Below are 25,397 nucleotides of genomic sequence, written 5' to 3'. Positions count from 1 at the left end.
ATCCTTCTAGTCCGATGCTCATGGCACGAAGCTTTCTACCGACACGTCGACCAATCCTTTGGCTCGACGTCCAATCTCCTGACATATATTGGCCTAACATCTAATTTCACTACTTTAATTGATTTGACTTTCCCTGATTGAAGCTAGTCCTATGTCACTCAAAACATAGATTAGATCGTTAACTTCATCAATTGATTTCATCATCAAAATCTGATATTCAACAATTGATGTCCTACAAGCCAATCATGTGAGTGATGGCACGTGTGACATAAAACGCAGTCTTTTTGCTTATTATGATATTTTCTTACTTTATATTGATTTATGCATAAATATATTATGATGTCCATAGATCTGTGCAATGGGAATCGAATCGTGATGCGATCACAATAATGATACCGATTCACCCATCCATATGATGGAGACTGTTGGTCTTATAGCTACTCATGTAGGGACACTAGGGCTATCGTGTAGGTGCTCATTGGAGAATGAGTTCACTGATTGATTCGCTCACGGAATACTGGATGATTAATGATACCTCATTGTCTGACAGCAATTCTGCCATCCTAAGTGATGTAGCTAGTCCTTAGACTTGGGCCACCAAGGATATCCTATATGAGTACTTTGCTCTTTGATACCAAACTTATAGGTTTGGAAGTTCCAAATCTAGTATAACCAATCATCGGGTATGGTAGCGAAACTTATAAGGACTATTGAGTATCGATATAGGATCATATGCTCTCAGTATTATGAGAATAATATCCCATGTGTTCTTGCTTAGACAAATCCTTGGCTAAGGTTATTCAGATTGAGAGAGAAAGAGTTCTCTAGGAGAATCTAATTAGAATGAGACTCGAGGAGAAATCGTATAGGCCTGATATCACCATTCTCGATATATGGTCTCTAGGATATTAGATGGATTAGGGACTCTAGGTACATGATAACTGATGACAGATAGGTCCAAATAATTGGATTCCCTTATATCTGCTAGGGACTACTATGTAGTGGCGTAATACATCCGCAGTCGATGAGTTAAGTTAATTATTATGGATATAATAATTTACTAAGTCAAAAGGAGTTCTGACATGTATGATTCACAGCCAGCTCAATATTAGGCTTAGAGGGTCATATACATATAGTAGGTGTTACGACGAGTAGAGGTTCAGATATAAGATATCCACTAGAGCCCCTATCTTATTGGATATCCAATAAGCCCCTGAATTATTGGATCATATGAATGAGATCCAATAAGAGCCAATGAGAGATTATTAGATAGAGATCCACTAATCTAAGATGCTTGGTTAATTGGATGGAGATCCAATACCTAATAGGGCATGATCCATTAGGGTTAAGTTGACATGAGACTTCTATAAATAAGAGAGAACCAAAGGGCCATAGGCTAGGCTTCTTGGTTGCCACCTCCTATTCTCCTCTCCCCTTCTCTTCCTCAAATAGCAAGTGTGGAGATTTGGGCAACAATTTGAAGAGCATCTTTACAGTCCCTACCATGTGGATCACTACTAGAGAGGAGGACGCTTGACCTCTTTCACCCTCTCCCACAAATCTATAGGAATTTAGGGATATACGATCTCCCTAGATAACATAACTATCTCACATGAGGTTTTCAGTTTTATAGATTTTTATGCACTAATCATCGCACAATGATGAACACCTTTTGGAAAATTTAAGAATTTTGTTTTATGTTCTTCGGCTATACATGTGATATCACCCCTAGATTTCCCTACAAACAATACCACCACTTGACATTGGGCAGTACCACGGCTGATCCTATGGTACCATCATCGAGTTTTTTAAAAAAGTACAATTCATACTTTCCAACTCACAAGCAGTACCATCACCTAGCCTAACGGTGCTACCGCTCGGCCCAACCTCATGTCACTAAATTAGTCTTTCAATTGGCCCAATTCAATCCGATTCAGACCTAATAGGCTCCTAATTAAATTGACATAGTTACACTCAAAATCAACTCGATTAGACACTTAAACTACTTTGATGAAAACACAACATTTATAATCATAAAACCTACATTGTCTGCTTGTCTTTAGTTCATTTGGCACTTCGTCCGAACTTCCGACATATCGTCCTTTTTTCGGTGTATTGCCCGATCCATTGACATGTTGATCTCGCACAATATTCGATCTTCTTGGCGCAATGCTTGATCTCTGACATGAAGAACTCTGACTCAACATTTAATTCTCCTGCTTCAATTGATTTACCTTTCTATGATCGAAGTTTGTTTTGCATTACTTTTATTAAACGCTCATTAGTTTATAAACTCATCAATTGATTTCATCGAAATCCGAGATACTGCAATGCTTTTGTCCTATCATGGCTTTATCTTAATAATTTTGAAAACTTTAAAAGTATTTTGTACGTTGATATCATTGATGATAATGATGAAAAGTTATTTTTGATATCTTCCTTGAGTAAATATTTGAGATTGAGACCTTAAATAGTTGAACAGGTTTGCTTGAGTTGAATGATATGTTTCCATAAGGGTAAATATTATTTTCACTTACATCAAATATATTATTTTTTTATTATGATGTTATGACATATGGATAGGTGAGCTTTTTAGAGCTCCATGATTAATTAATTATCATTATAAAAAAGAGATTATCAAACCTCATGTTTTCATGATTAAATCAATTAATAAATTTTAAAAACTAACTTTATATTGAGATAAATTATATAGGATATATTTGAACTAAGAGAATGAATCATCAAAGGATCAATTATCAAATGAGAGAATTGACATTGAGTTAAGCTGGATGAATAGTCGATGTCAGAGCTTTGATAGACAATTAAATCATGATTAGGCTGCTAATGGGCTAAAAATGTGCTTTTACTAGGCTAACTAGAAGGGAGGTTATAGCAGATATGAAGTGGGTTGGGAATGGGCTCTTATTGGGCAATTTCATTAGATCGGGCAGTAGCACCATTTAGGCCAGGCGAGGTATCATATTGTGTCAGCAGATGGTGGCATTGTTAGTACTCATATTCTTTTTGTACTTTTTTTTTTATAATTTTGCTCCATATTTTCTAAGATCTCTCGGGCCTATAAATATCCCTTCAAGCTTTGCTGGTGGTGATATTAGCTCTTGAGTGTTAAAATTCTCTCCCAAAATCCTTGTTTGAGTTCATTCTGTTTTCTTGAATTTGAGTTGTACTATTTAAGTCATTAAAAGTGTAAAACATTTGTAAAAGTGTAAGGTTTAGTATTATATTTTTAAAAAACAAATTATAAATATTAATTAATCTTCCCGTTCAAAGTAAGATTAATAGTGAAAACAGGTAAGGTGGATGTAGATAAAAAAATCAAACCAAAATTAACTGGTATTTACATCCTTCCTCACTTACATATTTGAATTAGTTTTTGTATACTTGTTTATATTACATATTTGCTTCATTATACGATTTAGATTTTATCATGAACTCAATGTTGTATACATGCTAGTGGATGTGAGTATCATTTCAACAATTTTTTGTCAAGGTACTAAAATCCTTAGAAACATAAGCTTTATAGCTCGATTATGTCAACTCGATTATGTCAATGTTCGGAATTTCTATTAATTTTTTGGTCAATGGGGGTGATAGGAGCTAAGTGATTCATGAGAAAATGAATTCATGACAAGATTAATCGATTGTGGATCGCCAATAGTTTCTCCCTTCCTGTTCACCATCCCCTGAAGTTGATGTGTACTCCGTGCATCTTAAAAACGTATGATATTTTGGGAGGATACTCTCACGGAGGTAAAGCCGAATAACAGTGTCCAACCTGGAAACTCAGGTTAGCAATAATCTACAGGTAGAAGAGGGTACCAGATGACATCACTGTTGGGATTGAAAGAAGTAAATCAGATTATATTTCCGCAGGCCTGTCAGTGCCCAAGAGCCAGAGGAAGCTAGAGAAAGCAAGGCGAAGGCCCAACATTCAGCCTCCTACAGCACTTCCAGCTATGCTCTACTCATCAGTCCACCAACCGGCTCTACGGGACACAGCTGCAAACCCATTCCCTCAATCCTCGCGAGAAGTTCATCAGGGAATAATTCTCAAACGCAAATTCGCAAGACTGGCAAAAAAAAAAGAATAAAGAAAATGTCTTATATAGTGGCAATTCTCAAAAAAAATATTTGCACAGAGGGAAGACTGGTGCTGTCTCACAAGCAGAAGGATACTCCTCGAAGCATTATGTTCGGTATACCTTAAGCGGTATAGTCACCATCGCCATCTGTGAACAGGGAACCCAAGTTTCAGTCGACAAACCAATGCAACCTTAATTATAATTAATAGCTACACTCACCCATGGCCTTGGAGTTCTAAGATCAGATTTACGGTACAGTTTAGATAGCTGAGATTGGAAACTCACAGTAATCGAGACATGGAACTCAATAGAAAATGACCTGCATATAGATTTGCAAAACTACTTAACATTTTACATGCATGGAAACTTCACATGGCAGCACCTAATTTCAATCTTAGTAATCTCTCCAAGGACTTTAGAGATTGCTGTTACTTTTCAAGCAAGATGATATCGTAGGGTGAAAACAGTAGGTACCGACTTGGGAGCATATAGAAGCATGTATAGGTGTTACATTGATCTAAAGCAAAGAAACCAATGATGTTTGCTATTTAATGTATCAAACGGGAGTATAACTAAAACATGTCAAAGTGATTACCCAGCAAACAAGGTGGGGCATACCAACAAACGGGGAAGTAGGACGTAGATAGGCAAAGTTAGAGATCGACAAATATCTCCATCTGCTATCTGAGTAACAACGATGTTTGTCACTATAAAATATAGTTGATATAAGCACCCCATAACAGTGTGACATATCATACCTGAGTAGTCTGGATCACTGATGTGTCAGTGACAAACCTCTCCCCAGAGAGAATAGATTCAACACGAAGTAACTGTATATCAACAGAGTCTATAGGAACTGCAGATGCTTCAACGGTTAGGTCACCAGTAATAGGATCCTTCAGAGAACACTGGGTTAAAATTTTCCCTGTGACCCGAAAACAACCTGCTAAAGATGATTAGCCCATCATTATAGTTGTATGATGTTGACCAAGGACTACCTTGAATAAATAACAAAGTTCTACTACGGGCATTTCGGATTCAATTACTTAACACCAAATTGCTATCAGCATGAACTTCAATCTAAAGACACCATGAAAATTGAAATGGACCTGTAAGCAGTTCAGGAAGCAATTGATGCTTTTGAGTGTCCTGTGTTATGTAAAAGCTAACAAATTCCAGCAACTGAGGTGACGTGATTAGATTGGCTGCAAATATCATTTAAAGAGTTATATCTATGCAATAAAAGACTTTGTTATAAAAGAACTGATTGAGAAATAAAACAAATTATAGGATATTTAGTCAATACCTCTATCATTTTCAACTATGAACTCCAATGCAGCAGATAAAGATTTATGTAGGTAACCTCTCATTACATCTGCTGTTATAAGATACTATTGAAAGAACAATTAGAAAATAACAATCTAATACATTGTATGAATATTAAATAAGAACCATTAGTTATCCTATATAAAAAAATGCAACTAGCAAATTGAAGTTATTATCATTTGCCATGCACAAATTTCAAAAACATGGTCATTGTTCTCGAACATAAAGTCCTTGGTAGCACATATGCAGTGTGGCTGTAAACATGAGCACATATGCAACTTATGTAAAATACCATTGCCCATTACCATTACAGGTACATAATTCCTGGTATGATTATTGAAAGGGGAGGTTCTTTAGATATCAAAACTTTTGGAATGATTATTGTCCATTGTTCAAAATTGTTGGTTTGATGTGGTTGACTTACATTCCTCTTTTGATTGTTTTCATCAAGATCTTAGAAGAGTTAGGAGGGAGTTATCCTTCTGAAATAAGCATAAAATAGGAAGGATTGAGGAAAATTTGTCTAATACTTATGATGAGATTTTGAGTTTGGAGAAAGATGTGGGGGAGCATAACTTGGAATTATCAGAAGAATATGAGACTTACAGCTGAGTTTGAGAACACATTTACATTTTTAATGTGCATTTGGAGAAGGGAACTTGAGTAAATGTGCAGTTGTGGGATGCTTTGTGTGTTTGATAAACAATAGATGAAAACTGTATCTTAAATGTGCATGGACATAAGTGTTGTTTGATAAAACTATGTTTCAAAAGTGCATTGAATGTTATGTGACAAATTTACCCTTCTAATATTTTGAATAATTATTCAAATATAAAATACATTTTTATTTAAATTAATATGTAAATAAAATAAATAAATAAATAAATGTAATCTTACAAAAAAATTTAATATGACTTAGATATATAATAAATGAATAATATAATCATATAAATAAATATAAATAATCTTTAAAAATAAATAAATAAAATTTCACCTTATAGAAGACATAAATAAGTTAGTTTCCCACTAAATCATATTAGTAAAATTGTGATTTTGGATAATATCATAAGGTACTTTGAAAATCTAAAATATTATATTAGTTTCCTGTCAATACTGAAATGTTAATGCTACCCTGAGGTAGCATCAATATTTGGGCATTTGCAATACAGCAACCAGGCCAAATGCAACTTGAAAAAATTTTACTAAGCACCAAATCACATTTGAAATGTACATTGAGCCTTTAATGGACATTTCAAATGTTTTCTTAAAAGCACCTAACATGTCTTTACAATAAATATCAAGCTTCAACTAGGCAAATTAGTCTAAAATGGTGGGATAAGGCCATGCCTGAGTGGCTTAATGAAGGGGATAAAAAAACCAAATATTACCATAACTTCGTAGTCATGAGAAGAAAACTCCTGATTACCAACCCTAAGGTTAACAACTGAGGTAGTGTCAGATTCAAACTCCATTAATAAGGCTTTTGTGGATTTTTATCAAACTTTATGGTGTGCTAAAGGTAGAAACAATTCATGTTTTTATTCTCGGCCTAACCTTTCTATCATTAATATTACTTCCAACAACCAGTTGATTAAACATTTCATGGTTTTCACCTATGAGGAGGTGTGGGCTTCTTTAAAATCTATGGGTTGGGGTGGTAAAAGCCCGGGCCCAAATGCTTTTACAGTTAAATTCTTTAAAACCCATTGGGATAGAATCATTGAATCTTTTATAAATCATTTCCATAAATATGCTTATCTTCCTAATGAATGAGCTAAGACCTTTCATATTTTTATCCCCAAATGTGCCAATTCAAAAGAGATTAAAGATTATAGCCCCATTTCCCTATGTAATTTGGCTTATAGAATTCTTGCTAAAGTCTTAGCCAATCATATTAAACCTTTTCTGGATACTATTACATCTAAAGTGTAGCATGCTTTCATTGTCTGGAGGTGTATACACAAAAGTTTCCTCGTGGCATAGAAAATTGCTCATGCCATGTATGAGTTGAGAGGAAAAAACCTTAACATCATCATCAAAATAGATCTTGAAAAGGTTTATGATAAGATCTGTTAGGATGTCATCATTAAATGTCTCAATTTGTATCATTTTCCTATAGTCTTCATTGATTGGATAATGGCATGTACCTCTTATAGTAGTTTTGCTTGCTTAATCAATGGCTCGCCATCTTCCTTTTTAAAGTAGGAGAGGTCTTCGTCAAGGGAATATCCTTTTGTCATGCCTATTCATCTTGGTTGCACAATATTTATCTAATTTATCACATGAGGTTGTTGATCTTAATATGGTGTCTTCTTTCCACATCAAAGGCTCTTTCAAAATATATCAGCTCATGTACGCTGATGATATCTCATGTATGCTAATGATATCTTGTTGTGTTTTAAGGAAAATAGAAAGTCATGTATGAATATTAGTAAAGTCTTTCATGAATTTGAGAGGATGACTAATCTTAAAATCAATGTCCAAAAATTTGAAATTAATTTTCCTAGTAGAACTATTAAAAGAGAAATATGTCAAATTTTTAATATTCATGAAGGTAATTTTCCTTTTAAATATTTGGGTACTATGGTCTTCCCTAGAAAACTACCTCTTTCAGCTCATGAGGACATCGTTAATCAGGTCCGAGGTAAACTCATCAACTGGAACAGCAAGACCTTGTCTTAAGCGGGCAAAGTGACCCTTTATTAATGCTGTCATCATTGTTGTTCCAATACATTATGTGAGTGTCGTGTTGATGCCTTAAAGATTATTAATAAGATTAATCATATTGTGAGAGACTTTCTATGGGGGAAAGGGTGTAACAGTAGAGGCCTGCATCTTGTCACTTGAGATAAGATCACTTGTAGCAAGAGAGATGGGGGATTAGGAATCAAGGACCTCAACTAGACAAAGTTTGCACTTCAAAAAAGGAGGATTAAGAATATTTTTAAGTTGTGAGCCCAATGTTTGGACTAGTGTGGTCTTGGCTAAATATCAATTTTATTCTTTGTGGAACTTCCAATGGCCCAAAAGGACCAGTTGAAGTTGGAGGTTGTTCTTGAGAGCCATGGAGAGATTAAGAACAGGTTTTACTAAACTTGTTGGTGATAACAAATCTATTGATCCTTATCAGAATAGCTGGTTATTTGATATATTTTTAAGTTAGCCCTTGTGATGACGAATGGATTTGAAAGGCTAATCCTAGAGGAGTGGTTTCTACTTATTCTGCTTACAGATTCTTCCTTGGAATTGATGCTAGTGAGATTTTGGATGGGGTTCTACAACCATTCCTAGGGTATTGATCCATTGTTGGAAATTAGTACATTGTTGCCTTCCTACTTCTCGACAATTGGCCAAGTAGGGTTTAAGATGTGCTTCTAACTGCTACTCATATGGGCTTGGATGGTGATTATATTGATCATTTATATTTTAGATGACCTGTTGTGATGCAGGTATGTGAACACTGTAAACATAAGTTAAATATTTTTTTTTTTCAATAATTGGAGGGATGGTGTTGAATCTCGGATTTTGATAATGAAACTAATTGATTGTGTTTAGGTGTTTAATTGCATTTTGAGTGATGCAGGTCTACTCGATCAGGATTAGACAGTTGACGCAGGAGGAATTGACGTTGCGCCGGAGGAGATCACGTCAGGATATTGGATGCCAGAAGGCTTCGGACGTCGGGCATCGGACCAAGGAGAGCGGAATTGCGCCAAGGATATCGGGGTTGCGGAGGTCAACCGCCGATTAGGCAACAAGCCGCAAAAGAGGACGATGCGCAGAAGAATCGGACGAAGCGCCAACCAATGACGTGCCGGGCAACAGAATGTCAATTCGCGTTGTAATAATTGTCTAGATCGAAGTAGAGTTTTGGCTTGTGTGTCGAAGGTTCGTCGGGAATGCTACCGGAACTAGCCGAGAATGAGTAGGGAGCTTGCCGAAGGGTTTTTTGGAAGCTCGCCGGAAGGTTCGTGGGATGTTCGCGGAGCTCGCTGAGAAAGATCGGAGCTTGCCGAAGAAGCTCATTGGAACTCGCCAAGATCAAATCGTGAAGTCTAGGAGCTTGCCGGGAGTCCGCAAAATGGTTTCCGAGAGTTTATCGGAAGATCGCCGGAAGTTCGCCGGAAGCTCGCCGGAAGAAGTCTTGACTTACGGACTTTGTAATAGCTTAGGAAATATCTTTAAATTCGTAGTTAGCACGTTAATTAGGGTTAGGATTAGGTGTTAATCCTATAACCCAAGTAGGGGCCAATTGGGCCGGAGTTCGGACTGGTTTGGGCAAAGTTTGGAGCCCAACCAGTGAGCTGAAATAGTGTAGGCGGTGGCACCGCCTAGAACCCGAAAACTGAGCGGTGGCACCGCCCAGCACCCGAGAGGTCCGGCGGTGGCACCGCTGGACTGGGCGGTGGCACCGCCAGTACACTGTCAGTGTCAGACACTAACAGGCGGTGGCACCGCCAGCCTCGGAAACCCAAGAGAATTCAAAATTTGGAGCCCAAATTTGAATCCTCTTTGGGCCTTTAAATACCCCTCAATTCTCAACTGAGATTACAACCTTTAAGAAGCAAGAGATTGAGATAAAAATCTTAGCAAAGTCTTTAGCAAGTTTTTGTTTTCAATAGCTTGAGTGTTCACCTCTCTCTTTCTCTTTGAAAATTTGTAAGAGTGTGAACCACTTGTAAAAGGTTGTAAGAGGGGTATTTGTCCTTCCCCTTCAAAGTGATTTGCTAGTGGAAGTTGGGAGCCTCATTGGAGAAGACTTCGCAAGTGGATATAGGTCATTTTGACCAAACCACTTTAAATTGGTGCATTTCTTGAATGTGTGAGTTCTTACTTTCCTGAAATTGTTATTTACACTACTGCTAGTTTTCGGTTTTCATCTACTCAAGTTACTATCGAAACGAAATCTCCTCGTATTTACGAACTCGGTTTTAAACTTACGAGTTTTAATCCGCTGCACTAATTCACCCCCTCCCCCCTCTTAGTGCCGCTCCGATCCTAACAGATGGCACTTGGTTCAGGGTAGGAGATGAGAATCAATCTGATTTGATCTTGAGAGCCCCTCATTGCAGACATTTTCTGATTACTATGGAAGGTTCAAAATGATGCCATGTTCGATGGGATTAAACCAAATCCTTATATGATGTTTTAAAAACCTGCCATGTTGCTTTTATATTGCCATTGCAGCTTAGAGTCTGAGGGGTCTAACGGGAGTACTTGTAAGATTGTCACTTGGAACAAACCTAATCTTAAATTGGTATAAGTTGAACACTGATGGTTCTGGTAATTTGTTGCCCAAGGGTGGAATTGGTTTTATCTTAAGGAACCGTGATGGGACTGCTGTGTTTGCAGGAAATGGATGCAAGGGACACACAATTCTGTTCAACAACACTGTTATTGTCAGGCAAGCACTATTGGCAGCAAAGGCAAGGGGAATTAGAAAGATCCATAGTCAAACAGATGCTGAGGTCCTCATTTATATATATTGAAGAACAAAGTGGAGACTCCATGGACTATTTCCATGGTTGTGCGTGATATTAATATTTTATCCAATGGTTTGAAGGACGTAAAAATCTTCCATGTGATTCAAGGAGGGTAATTGCCTGACGAATTGGCTTGCCAATTCGGCTAGGATGAGTGGATGTCATAATTCTTGGACTGGGGAATTTCCCTAATGCACTAGGTGTGTTGATATCCTTTGATAGAAGAGGGGATGGTTGTACTTGTTTGAGATAAAAAAAATATTTTTTGTTTGGAAATATAGATGAATTCCTGAAAAAGCCTCTTTTTTGGTTTCTCCCAAGGGGTGCCCCTTTTTCACATTTCCCAAAGGTGCCCCCACCTTTTCATAATCCCGAAATACCCCTAACATGACAACAGCAGCTCCCATCTTTTTTTGGCGGACTAGTCCATAGAGTGATCTGGTCCATCGAATTTGGACAGATCCAATTCCTCAGTTATAGTGTTTTTGAATAGACCTACCCTGTTTTCCAAAACATAAGCCTACTCAAAAATACAGTAATGGACATGGAAGTCTCCGTTTGTTTTTATTCCTAAACCAATAAGGATATGGTAAGTCTATTCAAAAATATTATTATTGACATAGAAGTCTCCTTGTTTGGTGTTCTTATTGCTAAACAAATAAGAATAATCATTTGAAACTCTATTTTTGTATATAAGTTGGTTTCTATTAGGTTTTGAGTCAATTTGCCTCAGTTAGAGTGTTTTATAATAGACTTGCATTGTTTTGGTGAAGATGCTAAAAACATTGTAAATCAATTCAAAAACACTATAATTGGCAGTGTAAGCCTTTCTACAATCTGCACCTTAAAAATCTCCAAAAATTCAAGTGCAGCCCTCAAAAATCTGTTCCGTTCCTTGAGCGATCATCATTGCATCTAAATAATGTATCCCACTTTTGACTGATTCGATAAGGAAGTCCATCGACCCAACAAGCCTTACAAAGTTATCTTGTTATAGTCCTACTACCTTGTCTTGGTACATGGTGTCCACTATGTTCTCCAATGCCTTGATTCCTTTTCTTGACCACTACTCATACTAGAGATCAAGGGATTGATGATTGTATGAAAGTTTCACCTTTACGATACCATGTGCTCCCTTGTGCCTATGGCTCTATTATCCACCCATGCCTCTATGAGACTATATAGCTCCCATATCTTCTCTTTGTGATCTACCACAATAACATCATAACACTCCCTCCAAGTCCATCTCACATTCTAATTGTTACTTGATTTTGCATAGTCAAGTCATTCTAGACTTATCATCGCTTCTACACCCCTTTCTGCTAGTTATAAGTGCTCTGCAAGTCAATCACATGAGTGATGACACGTGTGCATGACACAAACTCTTTTTGCTTATTATATTATTTGGCATTTTATCACTTTATATTGCTTATTGCATGAATATATATTATGAAGTCCATAGATCTGTGCAATGGAAATCAGATTGTAATGAGATCACGATAATGAGACCGATTCGCCTTTAAACACATACCCTAAATAATCTTGATCAGAGGCTGCTCAAGAGGGACATCGAGATAATCGGACAGACTGGTGTACTAAATACCCGTTCATATGATAAAGACAACTGATCTCATAGCTACTCGTGTGGGAACACTAGGTTTACAATGCAGGTGCTCATTGGAGAATGAGTTCACTGATTGATCCGCTCACGGAATGTTGATGGTTGATGATGCCTTATTATATCAAACAGCGATTCCGTAGTCCCACTGGTCTATTCGGTCCTTAGACTTGAGATACCAAGAATGTCCTGTATGAGTACTCCACTCTTTAATACCGGACTTATAAACCTGGAAGTTCTAGATCTAGCACAGCCGATCATCAATAGAGGTAGCCAACCTTACGAAGGATATTGAGTGTCGATAGAGGATCATCCGCTCTCGGTGTCATAAGAGAAATATCTTATATGTTCTTACTCAGACAAATCATTGGCCAGGATCATTCAGATTGAGAGAGAGAGTTCTCCGGGTGAATCCGATTAGAACGAGACTCGAGTAGAAACCGTATAGGCTTGACAACACCATGCCCAGTATACGGTGTCTGGGGTATTAGATGGATGTGAGACTATAGATACACGGTAACTAAGGACAAACAAGTCCAATGGATTGGATTCCCCTATATTGTTTGCGGATTGCGGCGTAGTGGCCTAGTAAATCCGTAATCGATGAGTCGAATGAATTATTATAGAGATAATAATTCACTCAATCAAAAGGAGTTCTGACAGGTATGACTCACGGCCAGCTCGATATTGGGCCTAGAGGGTCACACACATATGGTAGGTATTGCGACAAGTAGAAGTTTAGAAATGAGATATCCGTTGGAACCCCTATCTTATTAGATATCCAATAAGCCCTTGAATTATTGGATCCTATGGATGAGATCCAATAAGAGCCAATAAGAGATTATTGGGTAAAAACCCACTAATCTAAGAGGCTTGGATAGTTGGATGGAGATCTAGTACCCAATATGGTAGAATCCATTAGGGTTAAGTTAATAGAGGGCTCTATAAATAGGAGGGAACCAAAGGGCCATGAGCTTGGTTCTTTTTGGCTATCACCTCCTATTCTCCTCTCTCTCTCTCTCGTCCTTATACTATAACTCTCATTTGGGGCATGTGGGCAACAAAAAGGGGCATCTTTGTAGCCCCCGCTAGAGAGGACAATTACCCTCCTTCATCCTCTCCCATAGATTTGCAGGTTTTCAAGGATATACGATCTCCTTAGGTAACACATCTTTCTTATACATGCAGTTTTTCGGTTTTGCGGTTTTTACGCACTAATCTTTGCACGATTATGAAACCTTATTTTTCTACGGGAATTCTAGGATTTTGTTTTTTGTTCTTCCGCTGCGCATGTAATGTCACCCTAGATTTCCCAACAGTGATATCAGAGCCAGATTGCTCGTGCAAAAGATTGGTTTTTAAACTACATGAGATGTTTTCAATTGTGTTGAAATTGTTTTACGCGTTGCTGCGATTTTTTTTGTCGTAGATTACAGATCTATGCTGCAACTTTTTCTCTGTTATAAAGTGTTTTACAGAGGGCTTTTGATGTCAAATATGTTAGCACAAAAGAGGAAGAAAGGGCAACAACTGTTGCTGCCCCTTTGTATTGGCCGAAGGCTGCTCGCAGCCTTGGCTGAGAGCTCCAATCTGCTGCTCTCGGCATGGCCAAAAGTAGCAGGAACAAGAGCAGCAAGGCTGCTCTTAACCTGCTGCATGGCAGCCCCTGTAGTCAGGTTTCTTAGCTGCAAGGGACACCATAGGCGGCTAGGGTTTCCAAGCCGCCCAAGTGCCCTTGGTGGCCAGGACTCCTGGCTACATTGTCATGGACAAAACTGTAAACAGGGTGTTTAATATAATGCTCATGTATGTTCATGTCTTTTGTTTTATTCATGCTTTGCACAGCATGTAGAGGGACGGTTGAAGGCTTAACAACCCCAATTTAGTTGGGTTTGGTGGCCATTTTAGACTTGTAAATAAAGGTTGTGTCATGTGGACACTTGTTGGAGATATCGGTCTGTAGTGGATCATTTGAACCCTTTGTTGTGCGACCATTCAAAGCTTGTGAAGTCTGGTTGTAATTTGCATTGGTTATAAAGTGTTTCCTGAAATAATTGCTTGTGGATCCTGAGTGAGACACTTTCTCTAACCCGTTTTCTTTTTTGTAGGTCCTAAGGGACCATAGGAGGTTTCGGGACGGTTAACCTTTGCGAACAAACATGCAAAGGTGTCGCATAACTTAGGCAAACCAGCTAAGTCTATGACAGATGGTATCAAAGCGGGACAAGCACTCATAAAAACACTTGGCATGCAAACGTGGGGGACCTAGCGGGGCTACGTTGAGGGCAGCCAGCATGCGCGACCATTTGGGGGGGAAAACGAGCATGGAGATATAGGGAAAAGGAGTCGCTCAGAAGAGCGAGCATCTGAGATTAGCATTCAGAGGAATGACCAACCCTTCGCGCAAGAGGCACCACGAGGAAAAGCAAGCTGGGAAGAATGCATAACATACAAAGGTTGGGATGGCTGAGTTTGTGCTACGGCTCAACGGCAACTATAGTTATGCAAAGCTGGGATGGTGCTCAAGGCAAGCGAGGCGCTTGGTAAAAGAATGAGACCATATAAGGTGAAATAGGTTGTTTAGCGACAAAAAAAGTTATGCAAAGCTCACAGAGGTGAGGGGAATTACTAACTCGAAGAATTCAATACTCATGCAAAGGCTTGTATGCGAACGATGGAGTGTTCGTGGCCATCCCAAGGTGACCGAAACTCGGCATCATGGAGCATTGAAACTTTCTCTTCAGCATGAGAAGGATACGTCCGTAGGAGGCTGAAGTGTGCCGTGAGTTCAGCATGTTGCTAGGCCTTGAGGGGTGCAGCGAGGGGCTGTATTGACATAGAGTCGCAATCTAGCAAGTGCGTTTGGGGGAGGCAAAACAATAGATAGCTTGTTCAGCAATGAGGAGTAGTCCAAGGGGATGGTGGTCTCCGAAACTTTCAAAGAGAAGGAAGCAAAGAGAGAAGTAGCTCCAACGGGACAGATATCCAGGAGGGATAAATCCCGACTCTCCAGAGGGAGAACCATGTGTAACGGACCGCAGATATTGAGGAGTACCTCAAAAATAACTTCACAAAGCTCAACGGACCGAGCGAGCTGTCATGAACGGTCGTCACGCACTCGCAACAACTTCGTTCAACGAGTCGTTCGTCGCTTTTGCATGCTTGTACAGAGACATGGCAACCTGTTTTGTCTTGGTTTGGTGTTTTGCTTGTAAAAATACATATTCGAATAGTTATAGCGCTACAGTGCGACCGCTCACCTCGCCGAGCCAAAAAGCCACACAATGGCTCCGCTTTCGCGTGCCGCAAGCTGTTTTCTACAGCCCGCTGCAGCGCCCAAAACGTCGGCCATCTCAGCACCCTGGAACTCCCAAGGTGGCACAAGGCTGGATGGGGCTTCGGTATATTGTCGGACGTTGAAAAATCTTCACAAGTTCGCACGTTAACTTGACGGGAACTTGCCTTCGTGCCCGGCACCCGGTGAGCAATTGTTTGTGGACTTGCAACTGTTCATTCTACCTTCTAAAGTCCTTGTTTTCTCCTTTCTCTCTTTTCACCCTTGCACTCAAGGTGCTTGCTAAATTGCTTGTAAAGCTTCCCTCTTCATGAGACGTCGAGACTTGTCCGTCGCTCGTTTTCAATCTAATCAACTTTCTGTTTTACAGGTCTTTCGAGACCTGTAAGAGGTTGCAACTAGGCTGAACCTTTGCGAACGCATATGTCGCAAGGGTGCCTCATGACTTAGGCAATCCAAGCTAAGTCCGAGGAGTTCGCGCAAGGGTGCTTCACAACTTAGGCAACTTCAGCTAAGTTCGTGACTTTGCCGTAAGGGTGTCTCACGACTTAGGCAATTCCAACTAAGTCCGTGACATTGTGGTATCAGAGCGGGCAAGCAACGAAGCAACTTCGCAATCTCGCCATGGCCAAGCATTGTGGCGAATCGAGCAAGGCGGGGCAAGCCGGACCTTTGCCCCAAGCAGTCGCAGGTGGGCTGCAAGTGCAAACTCGCTCTCATGTCGTTGGAGCTGCTTTGGAGGATCGTGGCAGCAAACATGATAAGCGAGAAATTGGTTACTCTCCGCGAGCGGAGGAGGCGCAATCTAGAGCACCAACCGAGAAGAAGAGTCATAAGAAGAGACTCACAGCTGCGGAAACCCGCTTGGATGTTCTTGAAGCGAGTTTAGAGGAACTCTACCAAGGCCAACGAAGGCTTCATGGGGTAGAGAGCTCGCAAGAAGAAGCTGAATACCGAATTGACAAGGTTGAGGCCCTAGTCGATCGACTGACGGACGATACTAAAGACTCCTTGCAACATTTGCACGAAGTCGTGGCGGAACTCACTTCTAGAGTGACAGCATTCACAAGGGCACTAAATACGGGAGGGAGCAACACCCGCGTTGCACCACCACAAAACTTGAGGGCACCTGAGCCTCATTCCTATAGAGGTGCTAAGGATGCAAAAGAGCTCAAGAATTTCTTGTTTGACATGGAACAGTACTTTCGAGCTACAAGGCTTGATTCTGAAGATACCAAGGTTTCAATAGCAACCATATATCTAAACAGGGATACAAAACTTTGGTGGCGAACCCGTTGGGAGGAGATCCAACAAGGTCGGTGTCGAGTGGACACATAGGAGGACTTAAAGTGGGAGTTGAGAACTCAGTTTCTACCTGAGAACACAGAGTTCGTCGTAAGGAGGAAACTAAGACAACTCCGCCAAAGTACTTTCATTCGAGACTTCATGAAGTAATTTTCTGCACTAATGCTGGACATACAGGACATGTCCGAGAAGAATAAGCTGTTCAGCTTCCTCGAAGGTTTGAAGCCTTGGGCTCAACAAGAACTGCATCGAAGGAATATCACCGATGTGATCAGGGCAATTGCTGTCGTAGAAATAATCTTCAGGAAATCGCCCTCCAAAATATTCTCGAGGGAAGGAGCCCGAGGGCGAGCAAAGGAAGAAGAACTCCCACAAAGGGCCAAGCTCAAAAGGCAAGGCCCCAAAACCTGGCAGATGCTTCTTGTGCGGAGGACCGCACATGGTGAGAGAGTACCCACAGAAACAGGCACTCAATGCTTTAACAGCTTCTATCCATCCCCCCAGATCGGACAAGGGCAAGGCTGTCGCTCTTAGTTCGAGTAGTTCAGAATCCAACAGTGATGATGAGGAGTCGCAAGGACCCCGGATGGGAGCAATGCATTTGTTGAACGCTATACGGGATCAAGTGGGGCAGAACATGAAGACAATGCCACAAAAAGCAGGAAGTAGCGAGCTGATGTACGTAGACATTAAGCTCAATGGCCAAACGACCAGTGCAATGGTGGACACGGGCGCTACCTACAACTTTATTGTCAATCGAGAAGCAAAGCGACTTGGGCTGATCTTGGAGAAGAACCCAAGTCGAATGAAGGCGGTGAACTCGGAGGCCAAGCAAATCTCCAGATTGGCAAAGGGAGTTCCTATCAAGATCGGAACATGGAGCAGGAGCACAAACATGATGGCAGTGCCACTAGACAACTTTCAAGTGATTCTTGGAATGGAGTTTATGCACGCGGCGAAGTTGGTGCCAATGTCGTTCCTAAACTCCCTATGTATAATGGGAGGTGATGACCCCTGTGTGGTTCCCGTCTCTCGGAGAGGAACTAGGGAACCCCAACAGATATCGACATTACAACTGAAGAAAGGAGTACAAAAAGGCAAATTAACATTCGTAACTGCTATGAAACTAGAGCCACTCGATGAGGAGGCCATTCATGAACTTGTTGTGGTGGCTAACGTTCTGAAGGAGTTCATAGACGTTATGCCACCCGAGTTGCCGAAGACTCTGCCGCCACGTAGAGGCATTGATCATCATATCAAGCTGGAGCCAGGAGTGAAGCCTCCAGTAAGACCAATATATCGCATGCCCCCTCCAGAGTTGGCAGAGCTCAGAAAGCAGCTAGGTGAACTGCTAAGCGGTGGTCTCATCCGTAGTTCCAAAGCATCTTTCGGAGCTCCAGTCCTCTTCCAAAAGAAACAAGATGGGAGCCTCCGACTATACGTCGATTATCGAGCCCTCAACAAAGTGACGGTGAAGAACAAGTATCCCATCCCGCTCATCGTAGACTTGTTCGACCAATTGGGCAAAGCAAAGTATTTCTCCAAATTCAACCTCCGGTCGGGGTACTGGCAGGTGCGCATTACTGAAGGCAACGAAGCGAAGACTACCTACGTGACTAGGTACAGAGCGTTCGAGTTCCTGGTGATGCCTTTCAACTTAACCAATGCTCCGACCACGTTCTGCACTCTTATAAACCAACTATTCAAAGAATATTTGGATAAGTTTGTGGTTGTCTACTTGAACAATATCGTCGTCTACAATCAAACGCTTGAGGAGCATGTCGAGCATCTTCGGACAATTTTCAAGGTTCTCAGGGAGAACACATTGTTCGTGAAAAGGGAGAAGTGCTACTTTGCTCAAACGGAGATCTTATTCTTGGGGCATCGAATCGGTGATGGCTCCATTTGGATGGACAAATCAAAGGTGTAAGCTATTGCGGAATAGCGAACTCCAAAGAAGGTGTCAAAGCTGAGATCCTTCCTTGGTTTCGTCAAGTACTATCGACGCTTTATGGTAGGGTGTTCGAAGCGCGCAACTCCATTGATGGAGTTGCTAAAGAAGGAGCAACCTTGGAGATGGTCTGATAAATGTGAAACAACATTCCAAGATCTAAAAGCTACTGTGTTGGAAGAACCGGTGCTCAAATTGCCAAACTATGGAGAGCCCTTCGAAGTCCATACAGATGCTTCAGACTTCGCTATTAGGGGAGTACTCATACAGGTGGGTCATTCGGTGGCCTACGAGAGCCACAAGCTCAACAAGACCGAGCAGCAGTATCCGATGCACGAGAAGGAGATGACAGCGGTGGTCCACTATTTGCGAGTTTGGCGGCATTACCTTCTTGGATCGCGATTTGGCTGAGGACAGACAACATCGCTTTGAGCTATTTCCAAACTCAAAAGAAATTTTCCCCAAAACAAACACGATGGCAGGACTTCCTGGCTGAGTTTGATATGGAAATGGAGTACAAGCCCGGAAAAGCAAATGTCATGGCTGATGCATTGAGCCAGAAAGTGGAGCGAGTGAATGCCATATAGTTGGAGGGCAAAGGCCAAGCAAGTCAGTTGCACTCAAACTTCCTTTCTAGGATTAAGGATGGATTGTACAGTGATCCCCAAGCAGTGACCTTGATGCAGCTCATCAAAGAAGGCAAGGCACGATGATTTTGGGTCCAGGAGCGACTTGTTTACATAAAAGGGAATAAGGTTTATGTTCCTCGAGTGGACAATTTGAGGCGTGAACTCTTAAGAGAGTGTCAAGATTCCCATTGGGCTGGACATCCAGGTATTCACAAAATCATGGCTCTCTTGGAGAGGGCCTTCTACTAGCCGAAGATGGAAACTGATGTGGAGGAATATGTTCGAACGTGCCTCACTTGCCAATAGGATTTCATATCAAGTTTGCCGGTGGGACTTTTGGAATCAGTGGAAGCCGGTGGGACTTTTGGAATCGTTGCCCGTGCCAGAAAGGTTGTGGGAGAGCATTTCCTTGGATTTCATATCAAGTTTGTCGGTAGTAGGAGGACTCGGATCGATACTCATGGTGGTCGATCGATTTTCAAAGTATGCAACTTTCATTGCTGCACCCTTATACTGTTCAACAGAGGAGGAAGTTGGAGTATTGGGGAAGTATTGGGGAGTCCCGCACAATATAATCAGTGATTGAGACGCTCGGTTCCTGGGACGATTCTGGACCGAGCTTTTCAAATTGTTGGAGTCCAAGTTATACTTCTCCACAAGCCTCCACCCCCAGACAGATGGCCAAACAGAAAGGATAAACTCGCTCCTTGAGCAATACTTTCGGCACTACGTGAGTGCCAACCAACGAGATTGGGTAAAGTTGTTGGACATAGTCCAATTCTCCTACAACTTGCAGCGGAGCTCTGCATCCAACAAGAGCCCCTTCGAGATCATTACAGGAAAACAACCGTCGACTCCTCATACCTTGGATATCGGATATACTAGGAGTAGTCCGTCAGCATATCACTTTGCAAAAGAATGGCACCGAAATGCAGATATTGCATAGGCTTACTTGAAGTGGGCCGACTTGGGAAGGCGACCGTAGGAGTTCAAAGTCGGCGATTTGGTGTTGGTGAAGCTCCAACCACCATCACTCCAATTCTTTAGGAACAAAGTACACAAAGGATTGGTTCACAAGTATGAAAGGCCCTTCCCAATTATTAGTAGGGTGGGCAACGTCTCCTAAAGGTTGCAGCTGCCAGCGTGGCTCAAAATTCACAATGTTTTTCATGCCAGCAACTTGAAAGCCTACCACTCAGATCCGCAAGATGCTTCCCGAAGTATTCTAACTCGGCAACCCCCCACCAGAGCCTCCTACGAGAAGCGAGTTGAAACCATTCTGGCAGATCGCAAGATAAAGCTACCCAATGGAGCTGAGCAAACCGAGTACTTGGTGAAGTGGCAAAAGCTTCCCCGAACTGAAGCTAGTTGGGAGCCCGAAGACACCCTACGACATGAAGAAGCAATCATCAACAACTACCAACAAGCGTCGATGAGGGAGTCGACAGTTTAAGTGGGGGAGAATGTCACGAACGTCGTGCACTCGCAACTACTTCATTCAACGAACCGTTCGTCGCTTTTGCATGCTTGTACAGAGACATGGCAACCTATTTTGCCTTGGTTTTGTGTGTTTTGCTTATAAAAATACATGTTCGAATAGGTTGCAACACTATAGTGCAACACTACACTTGGGTGTACCGAGCGGTATACCGTACCATACCGATACCGAGCCCAAATCGAAACTCCGGTACGGTACGGTATTGCGAACCTTGGCTGAATATGTGGCACAATGTGATGTATGTCAACAGCACAAGGGTGAAACTGTGGCAAATCCAGGGAAGCTACAACCACTACCCATACCAGACTCAGTGTGGACTGACATCTCCATGGACTTCATTGAAGGGCTGCCATCTTCCAAAGGTAAAAACACGATTCTCGTGGTGGTTGATCGACTTACGAAATATGCTCATTTTTGTGCTGTGAGAAATTCCTACACTGCTGCTAGTATTGCCCAGATTTTCATAGAAAATATTGTTAAACTGCATGGGATGCCAAGGTCCATCGTAAGTGATCGTGACAGGATCTTCACTAGTAAATTTTGGACCGAGTTATTTCAGTTACAAGGCACCAAACTCAAGATGAGCACAGCGTATCATCCACAAACTGACGGCCAAACAGAGGTGGTAAATAGGTACTTAGAGACGTACCTCCGGTGTTTCGCTAGTAACCGACCAAAAGAGTGGGCGAAATGGCTTCCCTGGGCCGAATGGTGGTATAATACTACATATCATTCATCTACAAAATGTGCCCCTTATGAAGCATTGTATAGTCGACCAGCCCCTGTGATTCCAAAGTATGTAATTGGCTCGGCCAAGGTAGATCAAGTTGACCAAGAATTGATTGATAGGGACAAACTCTTACAACTGTTAAAAGATAATCTCTCTACCACTCAAGCCAGAATGAAGCAGCAAGCCGACACACGACGAAGTGAAAGAGAATTTTCAGTGGGAGATTGGGTTTATCTTCGCCTACAACCATACAAGCAACTCTCTATCAACACTCGAACCTCCATGAAGCTATCCCCACGTTTTTATGGGCCCTATCAGATCACAGAGAGTATTGGAGCCGTGGCGTACAAACTTAAATTACCTGAGGATGCCAAAATTCACCTTGTCTTCCACGTATCATGCCTAAAGCCCAAGTTGGGAGAACACGAGTCACCCCAGATCCAACTGCCCAACACAACTGAGGATGGAGTTATTCAAGCCCAACCACAAGCCATCCTCGATCGCAGGATCGTGATGCGTCGCCGACATCCCTCTACTGAAGTACTAGTGCATTGGAATAATCTACCACTTAAAGACGCCACATGGGAACCATATGAGGAGCTGAAGACCCGGTTCCCTGAGTTCATGGAATCTCAGCCTTAAGGACAAGGCTGATTTGAAGAGGGCGGCGGGTCTGTTAGGACTCTAGCTAGGAGAGTCCTAATTGAGAGGGACATTCTGTTAGGAATCTGTTAGGACTCTAGCTAGGAGAGTCCTAATTGAGAGGGACATTCATGTAGGAGTTTTTTCTTAGAGAAGAATTAGGAGTTGTAAGGGAATAGGAGTCTTGAGTAGGAGTCCTATTAGGAGTTGGTTAGAAGTAAGAATCTTAAGTAGGACTCCTATTAAGAGTTAGGGTTTAGAAGCCCTATAAATAACCATGTATTCCTTCTCTTTTCTTAAGCAATAGATGAATATTTTCTGCAGCCTTTGAGCAGCAACTTGGAGGGAGGAACCCCTATAGAGTTCCAAGGAGGCCGATCCCCTAAAGAGATCAACCCCAAGTTTAGAATCTACAAGGGTTCTAACAAATAATTAATTAAATTATTTAATTAATTATTATATTTATTATCTATTAGTCCTACATGATGATGATGTGGACGAATGAACATGGATCGTGTGATGTGTGTGTACATATGATATGATTATTATTATTATTGGGCCTACGAGCCTCCAATTTTATTCTTGTTTATTATTGGGCCTACGTGCCTATGATTAAGTTGTAATCACACGAGGAGGCATAGTAGGAGCATGGAGGCGATAGCGAAACCCACGAGGTCGCGACGCATGAAGATGCATCGAGATGTCGACGGAACCGACGAGGACAAGATGGGCGATCATAACGCCTGGAGATGCGTCGCTGCACACATAGATCTTGATGCGAGTGATTGGACCCATTGGCTCCGGTTTGATCATATTAGGCTATGGTCCATGATCATTTGGTATAATTGCTTATATGATGTGTGATTGTTTATACACCTACTAGATATGTATATATATTTGCATACGATGTAGATATACATTAAATATATATATGTGTGACACATTATATTAGGAGACAAACAAAATCCCCTATCTCGATAAAATTAAGTCGGTAAACGTGAGGCAATTAGATTGACCCACGTGGCCTTCTATCGTTATAGGTAGGGACCGATTCTCGATGTAGGATGAGTTGGTCGAGTCCCTCGAGGTTTACCTATATCGCGATTCGCTATCTTGCCTATGACATAAAGATGTCACTGGTAACCTGAGAACATGGTATGCTTGGTCAAGTCCCTCGAGGGCATATCACCGAGTCAGACTCATCTTGTAACGATGGTGATGACTTAACTGGATATTATGGTTGGTCGAGTCCCTCGAGACCGTGATGGTTCGAAGGTCGAATAGGACGAGTCACAAGGAGTTATGATCGACAAGAGTTGCCTACCTTTTGGGCTTAGCGTAATTGGTCGAGTCCCTCAAGGTTACGTTGAGACGTCGATTAGATCCCGATCCCCACTAGAGATCCACCGAAGATCTCCAATTCACATACCAGAGTGTCACGAATGGTCGTCGCGCACCCACATCAACTCCGTTCAACGAACCGTTCGTCGCTCTCGTCTACATGTACAGTTACTTCGTAGTTTGTTTTGCCTTGGTTTTGAGTCATTTTACTTGTAAAAATATAAGTTCGAACAAGCTGCAGCGTTACAAAGCGACCGCTCACCGAACCGAGCAAAACAACCCCAAAACAGCCCAAAACAGCTCCGTTTTCGTGTGCCGCGGGCTGATTTCTGGAATCTCCTCCACTCACCAAAACGTCAGCCATCTCAGCCGCTTTGAACCCCCCGGGTGGCATATGGCTGGATGGGGCTTCGGTATAATACCGGGCGTTGAACACTCATTCGCAAGTTCGCACGTTGCCTTGACGGGAACTTGTTGTCGCGCCCGGGACTCGATGAGCAGCTGTTTGTGGGCTTGCAGCTGTTCGTTCAACCTTCTAAAGCCCTTGTTTTCCCCCTCTCCCTCTTTTCTCTTGTGCACGCAAGGTGCTCGCTGAATTGCTTGTAAAGCTTCCCCTCTTTTCGCGAGACGTCGGGACTTGTCCGTCGCTCGTTCTTTCGAACTAATCAACATTCCTTCGGGACCTGCGAGAGGTTACAAGTTGGCTGATCTTTGCGGAGCAATATCGCAAGGGCGAAGCGCGACTTAGGCAACGCAAGCTAAGTTCGCGTCTTGGCCGCAAGGGTGCCTCACGCCTTAGGCAATTCCAACTAAGACCGTGACATTGTGGTATCAGAGCGGGTAAGCACTTCGAGCGAGCAGCGAAGGAACTTCGCAACTTCGCTATGGCAAAGCATCGTGGCGAATCCAGCAAGACGGGGCAAGCCGGACCCTTGCCCCAAGCAGCCGCAGTTGGGCTGCATGTGCACACTCGCTCTCATACTGTTGGAGCCGCTCAAGAGGAGCGCGGCAGCAAACATGATGAGCGAGAAGTTGGCTACTCTCCGCGAGCGGAGGAGGCGCAATCTGGAGCGCCAACTGGGAAAAAGAGTCACGAGGAGAGACTCACAACGGTGGAAACCCACCTGGATGTTCTTGAAGCGAGCGCGGAGGAACTCTACCATGGCCAATAAAGGCTTGTTGGGGTAGAGAGATCGCAGGAGGAAGCGGAGTCCAGGATCGACAAGGTCGAGGCCCTAGTCGACCGACTGTCTGATGACACCAAAGACTCCGTGCAACACTTACAGGATGTTGTGGCGGAACTCACTTCAAAGGTGGCCATGCTCACAAGAGCACTAAATGCGGGAGGAAGCAACACCCGCGTTGCACCACCACAAAATTTAAGGGCACCCGAGCCTCATGGATATGGAGGGGCCAGAGATGCCAAAGAGCTCAAGAACTTTCTGTTCGACATGGAACAATACTTTCGAGCTACGA

The 25,397-nt window shown here is 42.0% G+C and overlaps 1 protein-coding gene across 4 annotated transcripts; it reads right to left on the bottom strand.

Moving 5' to 3' along the window:
• Positions 1-3,729: 3,729 nt before the first annotated feature.
• Positions 3,730-5,557, bottom strand: LOC135644478 (uncharacterized). Of its 4 annotated transcripts, none has more exons than XR_010498484.1 (7): positions 5,410-5,556; positions 5,213-5,308; positions 4,862-5,046; positions 4,722-4,787; positions 4,323-4,422; positions 4,184-4,250; positions 3,730-4,091 (listed from the first exon to the last, which is right to left on the bottom strand). XR_010498484.1 is itself a non-coding variant. In XM_065162066.1 (7 exons), exons 1-6 carry the CDS (start codon positions 5,471-5,473, stop codon positions 4,209-4,211), a joined length of 576 nt encoding a protein of 191 aa, XP_065018138.1. In that variant the 5' UTR covers positions 5,474-5,557; the 3' UTR covers positions 3,740-4,091; positions 4,184-4,208. The 4 variants fall into 4 exon arrangements, 2 of the variants coding, with proteins under 2 accessions (XP_065018138.1, XP_065018137.1); XM_065162066.1 differs by having other exon boundaries at positions 3,740-4,091; positions 4,699-4,787; positions 5,410-5,557; XR_010498483.1 differs by lacking the exon at positions 4,323-4,422 and having other exon boundaries at positions 3,740-4,091; positions 4,699-4,787.
• Between the last annotated feature and the right edge of the window lie 19,840 nt (positions 5,558-25,397).

This window comes from Musa acuminata, chromosome BXJ3-8 (genome assembly GCF_036884655.1).
Source record: "Musa acuminata AAA Group cultivar baxijiao chromosome BXJ3-8, Cavendish_Baxijiao_AAA, whole genome shotgun sequence".
NCBI lineage: Eukaryota > Viridiplantae > Streptophyta > Magnoliopsida > Zingiberales > Musaceae > Musa > Musa acuminata.
This window is presented reverse-complemented; position numbering and strand designations above follow the sequence as displayed.